The 10,334-nt window shown below is 42.2% G+C and overlaps 1 protein-coding gene across 1 annotated transcript in view; it reads left to right on the top strand.

Annotated features, from left to right (window-relative positions):
- The first annotated feature begins 241 nt into the window (after positions 1 to 241).
- Positions 242 to 10,334, top strand: part of LOC146192284 (nose resistant to fluoxetine protein 6-like) — a 98,115-nt gene continuing 88,022 nt past the window's right edge. The window contains exons 1-3 of the mRNA XM_084600449.1: positions 242 to 548; positions 4,853 to 5,064; positions 5,926 to 6,037. Of these exons, the coding sequence (XP_084456575.1) occupies positions 242 to 548; positions 4,853 to 5,064; positions 5,926 to 6,037 (631 nt within the window). The remainder of the gene's footprint in view (positions 549 to 4,852; positions 5,065 to 5,925; positions 6,038 to 10,334) is intronic.

Genomic DNA, 10,334 nt, shown 5'->3' with positions numbered 1-10,334 from the left:
GCCAAACAACGAGCCCGCCTTGCATTCGGCACGTGTCCCGACGGACTAGACAACGAAATCGAAGCGGCGTGTCGTGGCCAGCAACGCGTAGTCCCAAGCAGTGGCAATGTGTGCAATTTAAGTGCAAGAATATTTCTGATAGAAAACGTGTTTAGTGTACATTCACTAATTTCGCCTTAATCGGGGGCTCAGCGAAGCAAAATAAGCACAGACCAAAGAGTGGCGGCTTCTAGCAGCGCAAATGCAGAAATCAGCTTGGATCCTCTTCGTGGCCTCCTCTTGCTGCCTGGCAGTTCCGTTGGAAGCGTCGTTGGTCTACGATGGAACACCGTCAGTGGCCAGGTGCATCCCGAACTCAACCACGGATGCAGCATCAACGTCTGAGAATTTGGCCACGAGGATTCGAAACTTCGCCCGAGGCCTTTCGCAGCACCTGCCGCCATCGGTCACGAAGAAATTACTCCAGGCCCCAGTATCCACTGAATGCTCTCTGGGCCTGCTCAAGATGATGCGAGGACTCTCCAACCTGGATGCGTGGGCTATGCGCAGTAAGGGCCTTTTTGAGCCTTTTCAAGTGTCCATATTGTTGAAGCGCAAAATCGCATCACGGCATTTTGAATCACGCTCCTGGGTACAAAACGCTTTCAGTGGTAAGGAAAATGCAGCAGCGAATCCAGGTACCTAGAATTAGCATTATGGAGCAATAAAACATTTCAGTGAGGCTAAGCCGTAACGTAATACAAAAAGGTTGAGTATTGGGCTGAGCCTAATCTGCAATGTTAAGTGTAGTAAATAGCTATTTCAAGTGTATTAAATGCCGCATATTTCTTGAGCAGCAATTGTTGAGCCAATTAAAGTATTAAATTTAAGTGCCACTGCTAGAATTGCGTGTAAACTCATCAGCAGGTCGCAAATCACCGATGAAGGCAGATAATAAGTGGGTTTGGTTTAGGGGCCTAAAATTAATGCAAAACCGTTTTGAAAATAGTTGCAGTAGATAAGGGCATGGTATTTGATTTGAATTCTTATTTCCTTTCCTAGAGATCGCCCTTAGGTAACGGTGATAAAATGGAGTGTTATCAGCATCATATATGATACGCAGTCTGTGTTGATTGCCAATTTCACCGGTGAGCGGTTGAAATTGCTAAAAGACGAAACCGAGTATGCAGTCAGTAAACAGTGACGGCGATTGAAATGATGTGGTGGCTTGCCAGCGCCATGTCACGAATTGTACTCTTTTGATTTAATAAATTGGTAGTATACTCGTATGTTTCCCGGCGCCAGCTTAGTGAGTTTTAATGATAAAGCTTACTGAGAAAGCGATTCCGAGCCAACTGTCGCCTTTGTGCAGAAACACAAACGGTCCTTAAATGCCAAAAGTAATTTGTCCATTTAAAAGAGCGCGGTCGTAGGCCAGCTGGTGGAACATCGTAAGGAACAAAACTGCGCAATGACTGGGCCGAGGCAAGCAGACAAAGATAAAACACAGTCGTAATGCATGAATGTTTTTATTCTTATTAAACTGTGTGATGCTTGTATAGCTGGTGATATTAATTCGCTTCATAACCAATATGAAGGCGGAAAATAATGAGCGGGGGCGTCCATGAGCGGTGGGCATTAATATAAGATCACTGCTTACTTATTCGGCAGATCTGGTGTTCAGCTAAATACCTTTTCAGTACCGTGCATTAGTTACATATTTTGGAGCTTACAAGTTAGGCAAATTTTAGGAATAAACAAATATTTATTTCAGGCAGTTTTTGGGCATTCATACATAGGAACCATATGGAAGGGTCCTGTTGAGTAATAGGTAATGGGAGGTTTACGTGAACGCTTATCGACGATCCGGACTTCAGCAATGCACAGAAACACATCTAAATGTTATGGAGCGATAAACAAAGGTTGCGTGTAAAGGCTTTGAATGAGGTAAAAGTAAAGAACTCAAGTTTCATTTCGCAACAAAAAAGATGTTTGTTAGCAGATTTTTTTTATGATATAAGTTTCTTGCCACCAGCAACTTGGTTACCACCTTCTTCCACTTCAGGAATTGAACTGATGACAAGTGATATTAACGCCCATTCACGAAAAACTATTAGTTTGGCTGCTTACAAGCTCCGAAAATTAACTCATATAGACGATAAAACTGCTTTCACGGTTAAACGTCGAAGTCTCTGGCCAGAGCCCACACGCCTTCCGTAAAGCACCGAATAGCCGTATATAAGCAGCTGTACATCTCCTGTGTTAAGTGTAAAGAGGGGTATTTTAATGTGTTATATTAATTGTGGATATTTTCACATTTTCATTAAATAGAAAATAGTAGGACTAGCATACCGAATGTCAGTATGTAAGCAGCAATGTATCTCCTTTGTTGAGTTAAGGGTTATAATACCTTAAGTGTGTTATATTAAGAAAACATATTTTCACGTGTTCATTACTGAAAATAAAACAGCTAAAAACAGGAACATAAAAAAGATTTAGGCGCAATAAGCCCACGGTTATTAGCCCGTGCAAGCGTTAAGGCCCTTTTGTCAAGAAAAACTGACGTCAAAGTTGTCGGCATTAAGGGTGGATAATCATGGTCAGGCGATGGTCCGGCAGGTGGCCAGTGACGTTTTTCATGAACTGATTGGTCGTCGGGTTGTGTGACGTCACGAAACACATGACATGGCTGAATCGGCAGGAGCCGCAAATTAACTTCGTGTTAATTTAAGAGGCCGAGAGAGAAAAGCAGCCCTTGAGACCCGTGCATCCCAAGTTAGAGACGCTGCCCATTGGCGACCAAGACACATTTGTAGTGGGAGGTCAAAATACAGTTTTCAATCTATTTGCTGAATTTTAGCATATGATCGTAACTAAATAATATGCGTGGCTGAATACAGGGGAAAAGTAATATTTTAACGATATGGGAGTAAGGAACTGCATATAGAGGGTCATCCGCGCTATATTGAGTATGAGCGTTAGTTTCCTCAGAGGTCTAATACGTAGGGGCCTGATGCGCATTGAAGGTAAGCTGCCGACCAGGCGGAGCGCCGTCTTCGAATCTCTCTGCGTCAGCATCATCTTACTCCCAGTGTGGCCTGGCTGGACTCAGTGCCGATTTGAAGGCGCCGATAGCACATTCGACTGTTTATTCTAAGAGTGGACGACATTCTATGTAAATGAGGGTTCGCGAGGAGAACCGTGAAATGGGAGTCATAAATGAGCAGGGCACTCAAAAGTTGCCTTATGATAGACATGAAGCGCCTCCAGGACAACCTTTAAGCTTCGCGAATACTTTTATATTTTTTGTTTTAGTTGATTTTGGGAGAAAGCCAGTGGCAGTGTCTGCCTCAGCGCCTCTCACACAGCTCTTTGATTCTTATACGTTTTTGCTAAGTTTGTTACTGGGGAAAGGAAGGTGCAATGCCTCACTTCTCAGTGGACACTTACGATTGTCAAACATGCATATGTCGTCGGTTCCAATCTTTGTTGTAATCTAGCTTCGCGCTTGGCGACAAGATTGATGCCAAATGAGAAGCGAAATGGTATGACACAGCAGTGAATGGGGAGCAAAGCACCGTTTCATCACAAATATGATACGAATTCAAGTGACTGTTCATTTCGACATCATTGTTCTCATTTTGGGGTACGGCGGCAGTGATAGTGATGGCGACAGTGACGGCTTTTCGGGTTAACGAGCTGTGTACGGTTCGCGTAAGAGAGCTGTCACATCAGGCCATTAACGGCGGTAAATATGCGCATTCCACTTTTTTACGAAGGTGCGAATGTATGCGGGAAAAAAATGCGTTAGGCGAGCAAAGGAAATTTTAAGGCGAAATCCTTTAAAGGCTTACGCTCGCGGCCACAGTCGTGTTCGTCCGTCCGTAACACTTTGGTTTGATGACGTCATCAGTGGTGTAGTATGTCGTACCCGGAAGTATATTATGACGAGGTCAGTGATGTAGTTTGTCGTACCTTGAAATAAATGATGACATCCTAGTTGTGTAGTATGTCATAACTTGAAATAAATGATTACGTCATCAGTGGTGTAGTGTATCGTGCCTTGACATTGACGGCATCAGGAGTGTAGTATGTATGTAGTACCTTGAACTTAATGATGACGTCATCAGTGGGGTAGTAGGTCGTGCCTTGAAATTAATCATGTCGCGCACAAAAAGCTTTCGTCTCAGTACTGTAGGTCAACAAAGTGTCCCCGTGAATTTCTTTTTGAGGAAGCACGACGCTTTTTAGTTGGGCAAAGAAAAATGTTTTTTTTTTTGATGTGAATAACTTGCTCTTTGATGACCAGAAAAAATTCTTCCACTTTTCCGTCACTTAACTTGTGAGACCTTGGTTGATTTCATTGTGTGTTTTTATGTATCTGTGCCTCGTAAAATAAAGGTTGCTGTGTAGCGCAACAAGAAGATACGGAACAAGAAATATGCGCTTACTTTTACTAAAAACGTTATTAGGTACTCACAGAAATGTATACAGGAACGAACGTGGTGAAAGGGTAAGCCGGTAATGTACGAAGTTGGCCACATGCAGTCTAAAAATACCGCAACACAAACCGAAAATAAACCGTGAAGCCCTTAAAATCTTGTGAACACGGTTCACCGGGTCGCAAGCTGCGTTCGCTGCATCAGTTATTGCACCAATTTCTGCGAGCGGCTAATAAAGGGTTTAGTGTATGTAAGCGTTAATCTTTTTTTAGACTGCGGAACATCAAGCTTGCCCACTAGCCAGATCCTTCAGCTAGTTATGGTAAAAAGGAATCGGTTCAGAATGCACAGTGTCGCCCATATTTCTCCTTTTTCCGTTGCCTTCGCAGTTTCCAATTTTTGGATAACAGGCTTTCTCTTGTTTGATGCAGTGCTGGATTCTACTGCCAAGGTGCCTGGTAGCCTCTTCTTGGGCTCTGTGAGCGAGCTGGGCTCTTTCGACGAATGCCTAGACACCGTGGTCAAAGACGAATCAGGAGACGAGCTGGTCAGGGCTCAGTACTGCAGTTTCTACCTCCGCGCCGAGAACGACACCTCACTAATCGATCTGCTGAAGCCAGCGCTTTTCATGACTCATCCAAAGGTGAATCATATCACTACAGGTTTCGAAGTATTGCTTAATTTTGCTAAGAGACCTCTGCAAGCTCAAGTGGTTAGCTTCAAAGGTTGCGCCTTCCGGGAATATGCCACTTTGTTGTTGGTTCCCATTATCGCAGCCCACAATAAACCTCATTATGTGCTGCTCGCAAGAGCAGTACAAGTTCTCACGACGTGCTGACATGTGTATGTCATAAAAACGGATTTAGCATGTGCGCCTATGATTCCGGCACACCATTGTGAGGCAACGTTCAGACAAAAAATACTTCTAACACATGCTTATGTCACCACTCGAAACTTTTCTTTTTTAAGGATAACTTAGAGCTAACTTATGAAGCTATCAAAATTAAAAAAAAAATACGCTACATAACTCTTGCTCAGAAAGTTACATAATTATTAGGTATGGAAATAAGACAGGTGCCTTCTGGCATTCTGTGTACAGAAGGCATTGCCCGATTTTACCAGCGGCTGGTTACTTAGTCGATGTATATATGTTCAGTTCGAACTGTGCAATCGAAATTTGGCACGGATATTACATGATGCGCAATTTTTGCCCTTTGCTCCGTGCTCAGAATGAGCGGCTCTCCTTGAGACTTTGGGCTCCGGGTTTTGAAGTTAATAACCATTTCAAAATTATATATTACTGTGCGCGCCAGAATAGCAAAGCTAAGCTTTCGCCTCTTTTTAAGTTCTCAATAAGAAAGGCTTGTGGAAGAAGGTTGTCGTAATGAATGTGCCTCTCACTCCTTGTTCTTAAATGCCAGATCCTGGACTTTCCACCACAGCGCATTTTCTGTGTTAATCATGCATCATTCACTTGCTGACCTCGACACCGTGCTCTCTGCAGGCCCACAACTTGGTAAAGTACCTGAATGACCCCCGGGTTCCGGGCTTTCGCTGGGGGATTTGCGTCGTCTCTGACTGCAGCGAAGAGGAGCTGGAAGCCGTCGGCCGCGCACGTTCGTTTAATCTTCCTACTTTATTGAACTAAACAGCGTTACGGGTTAGCAGTAGAATGCAAGGCTGGGCAAGTAGAAGGAGCATGCTCGTTGGTTAGTGGTCGTCAGAAGCAATGTGAATACATGGAATGGTGGTCCAGTATTTAGGAAATTCAGCCAAATGTTGAGTAGATAGCGGCGTATTCAAAGAGTAAAAGCTCCTTATTATCTATCCAAGCGCAGCCATGTGACCGGAAATAAGAGCTATATCGGTTTCAAAAAGCTCTGTAGATTTCCTTTGCAGCCACTTCACTGTTGAATGAAAGTTGACCATATTCCGTTAACTACTCCCAATTGAAGAATTCTCCTACGCATTAGAGAAACACCGTTCCCACTCCCAGTGATCTCACTCACAATCTGTTCTGCTAGCCTTCATGTTTAGCTAATATGGTAGAGTGACTGCACAAACCGGACAGTACTCCAGGGCTCGAACCCGCCTCATGGACTAATCTTTCTTCACCTGCAAATATCCTGAGCACACTGTACTGTTTTTATTTTTAGCTGTATGGTTGCGCTCAGGGGAATGCTTATAAGTAAACAGTACGCTATTAAAGGCGGGTGCAGGATCTCTTAAGCACGGTAAAGTGAAGGCGGTAGAAACGGCAGATCGTTGCTGTTTCTCTTTGCGTCCAATTAAATGCGTTTGCGTAAAAACGCAGCTAACGCCGTTTGCATACACGCTAGTGCTAGAGGAGAAGTTAACAATTCGCCAGTATCAAGATAGTTCACCGTCAATGCCTGGAAAGACCTCCTTAGGTATCCACAGTCTCAGCGGCGGTAAGGCTACAAAGAATTGACGGGGTTTACCTGAATCGAGTGTCGAGAAATATCTCTGATATTTCAGTCAAAATGCGGCGTAGACACCGGAAAAATGATTTCAGGACTAACGGGCGGTGGCAGCTTGTTCTGCCGCATGAAGAGCGAGCAGGTATCTAAACGCCTGTTGCAAAGACCGAATTGAGGTTTTAAATTAACACCATCATTATTTATTTATTTATTTATTTATTTATTTATTTATTTATTTATTTATTTATTTATTTATTTATTTATTTCAGAAATACTGCCAGCCTTCACAGAAGGCCTTAGGCAGGAGTGGGATTACATGCATTGTTAAAATACACAGCAGAAAAGAAAAACCAGCTTAACAAGAGGAAAAACCTAAGAAATAAAAAAATCATCCCGGTATCGACCTGCCACCAAAAAATGGATTAAAATACTCACACAGCATCACACTGTTCTTACAGTGAAATTGATCACAAAAAAAGATACATTAAAAGCAGACATTGAAACCACATGCGCAAAGAAATGGTAGGAGCAATAATGGAGCAAGATACCCGAACAGATAACCAACGGCAAACCACATGTACTAGAAACGCCAACAGTAATAAAGAAGCACTACACGTGAATATATCAAGAACAATTTTTCAATTTTGATAACATAGACTCGACGGTCGGGCATTCTGCAATATCAGCAGGAAGTGCGTTCCACTCGCTGACTGTTCTAGGGAAGAAAGAATTTTTAAACACGTTGGTTTTGCAGGTGTACTCTTTCATTTTTTTAGAGTGATGTGCACGCGTATTGCGCCGAATAACAGGTTCGATATATAGCTTCTGGTTTATTCCTAGCTTAGAATAGTGGAGAAGATGCATGTACCTCAGTCGTTCATGAAAGCGACGTAACTGCAGAGGATCTAAATTAGCTTTTTGCACTAGAGCGGTTTCTGAAGTGTGCCAACTGTACGAACTATAAACAAACCTTGCTCATTTTTTTTGGATGTTTTCGAGTTTGTTAATATTCATCTTAGTATAGGGATCCCATACTACTGAAGCGTATTCAGGAAGTGGCCTGATAAATGTTTTGTAAGCTAGAAGTTTTATTTCTTGAGTAGACTGGCGTAGGGTTCTTCGCAAGTAACCAAGTTTTTGCATCGCCTTTTTTTCAATGTAACACACATGTTCATTCCATCTGAGATCAGAGGTTAGAATTACACCTAAATATTTATAACTTTCCACGGATGCTAGGAGGTGACTATTAATGGAGTAGGGAAAGGTTAGGGGCTTCCTTTTACGAGTGATTGTCATTGCTACTGTTTTCTTCTTATTTATTTTCATTTGCCATGTAGTGCACCAGTTTTCTATTTTAGCTAGGGATAAATTTAACTCAGACTGGTCATTCGGATGTTTAATTTCATTGTAAATAATTCAATCATCTGCAAAAAGTTTTATTTTCACGGACACATTGCTGATGATATCGTTAATAAATACTAAAAAGAAAAGAGGCCCCAGAACAGACCCCTGCGGAACGCCCGACCGGACCGGCCCATAACTGGAACACGCACCTTCAATCGACACGAAAGATACGCCGCTATCCAGGAAAGCAATGTGTCATTTCTAAGTATTGGTTGCAGTTTTAATAACAGCTTTTGGTGGGAAACGCAGTCAAACGCTTTCTCAAAATCTAAAAACATAATATCTATTTGGCTCTGTCTATCTATAGCTGCCGCAAAATCATGTACTGCCTCAAGTAGTTGTGTGACCGTTGACAGCCCCCTGCGGAAACCGTGCTGCCGAGGATCTATGTAATTGTGTTTTCAAGATAAGTGGATATGTGTTTAAAGATGATATGTTCCATAATTTTTCCGCATGTGCACAAAAGTGAAATTGGTCTGTAAGACGAAAGAAGCGATTTGTTTTCTGATTTGGGCATCGGTGTGATTTTAGCATAGTTCCAATCGTTAAGAAGTGCTGCTTGTGACAGAGGTTTCCTAAATATGAGCGATAGATACTTAGCGCACCATTCTGTATACCTAAAAAGAAAGGCATTGGGTATCCCATCAATTCCGTGCGACTTCTTAACATCAATATCAAGTAAGAGCGATAGAACGCCTTCGTCAGATATACATATATTACCTATCGGAGGGTTCGTGTCATTGACTGCGAACTGCGGTATCTTGCCATCGTCATCTGTATATATGGAGCAGAAAAACTGATTAAAAGAATTCGCTATTTGATATTTGTCAGTGACAGTTACATCTGCAATGGACATAGCGGGTAATGGGTCTTTTCTATAGATGAAAAATGTCGCCAAAACTTAGCAGGAGATGAAAGAAGAAGGTTTTTCATTGTTATATTGTGGTAGTTATATTTTGATGTTTTTATTGAACTCTTGAGCTGTTGGCGCATGCCGGTAAGTTGTAGAACATTGGCCGCAGAGGGGCACTGCCGGATTCTTTTTCTCATCTTTTTCGTTTTCCGTTTTAGACGTACAATTTCTTTATTGATCCAGGGATTAGTGTTGCGTACAAATTTGCAACTACGTGGCACATACTCATTCACACATTTCAATGCAAGATTTTTAAACATTAACCATAAACTGTTGACACTGCATGAATCAGACTCATAACAAGACGTGAAATATGAAAAGGAGCTATCTAGTGTGTCCAAAACACCAACGTCATCAGCACGTGTGACGTTCGGAAATACACGCTTTTCTTTCTTGCAATTCGTAATGGCGTTGAGATGCATGTTTAGGCATACCATCTTATGATCCGATATGCCGTCCATAACCTGCAGTTTTGGTTCACGACGAAGCAATTCACCCGATATAGAGGCGGTACCATTTTGAATACGTGTAGGTTATTACGTCATTAAAGTATATATGAACTCGTCTAGAACAATTGCAAGAGTGCGGTTACAAGAATATCTACGACCGATCCGAGGATTTCCCCAAAACTAATTTCGGCGCAACCTATTGTTCCCGGCGAAATCTCTCTCAAATATCACCATTGTATTCTTCACTGCTTGTCGTCCTCCCCAGTGGATAGAATACGTATTATTAAAATTTTGCCTCCATGTGCTGCTATCGTTTACACTACGAATAAAAAGATGAGTGTCTGGGAAACCTAAGAGAACGCCAATGCTTTATTCGTAAGCAAACAAGCACGCACACAGGAAATTCACGCACTGAATTCCTCTCGCTTTGAATGAAGGAACCGTGCTGGATAGATAAAAGTTTTATTAATTTTCTGTTGAATGAATGCTTGTGCTGAGAGACGATATATTGGCCTGACCCTGCGTAACGAAATTTAGACGTTTTGTCTGATCGATGCTAGTTTCGTGCGCACCCGTGGTTACACCATTGCTTGCTTGGTGTGCGTAGGTCCCTTTTTATTTCGATTAAGAAGCATGATCATGAGCATGAGCATTTAAACTTAGCTGTGAGTGAAAAAAACAACAGCTTATTAATGTATTCATTGCG

Source organism: Amblyomma maculatum, chromosome 4 (assembly GCF_055883805.1).
Source record: "Amblyomma maculatum isolate TAMU_Amacu chromosome 4, ASM5588380v1, whole genome shotgun sequence".
Classification (NCBI taxonomy): Eukaryota; Metazoa; Arthropoda; class Arachnida; order Ixodida; family Ixodidae; genus Amblyomma; species Amblyomma maculatum.
This window is presented reverse-complemented; position numbering and strand designations above follow the sequence as displayed.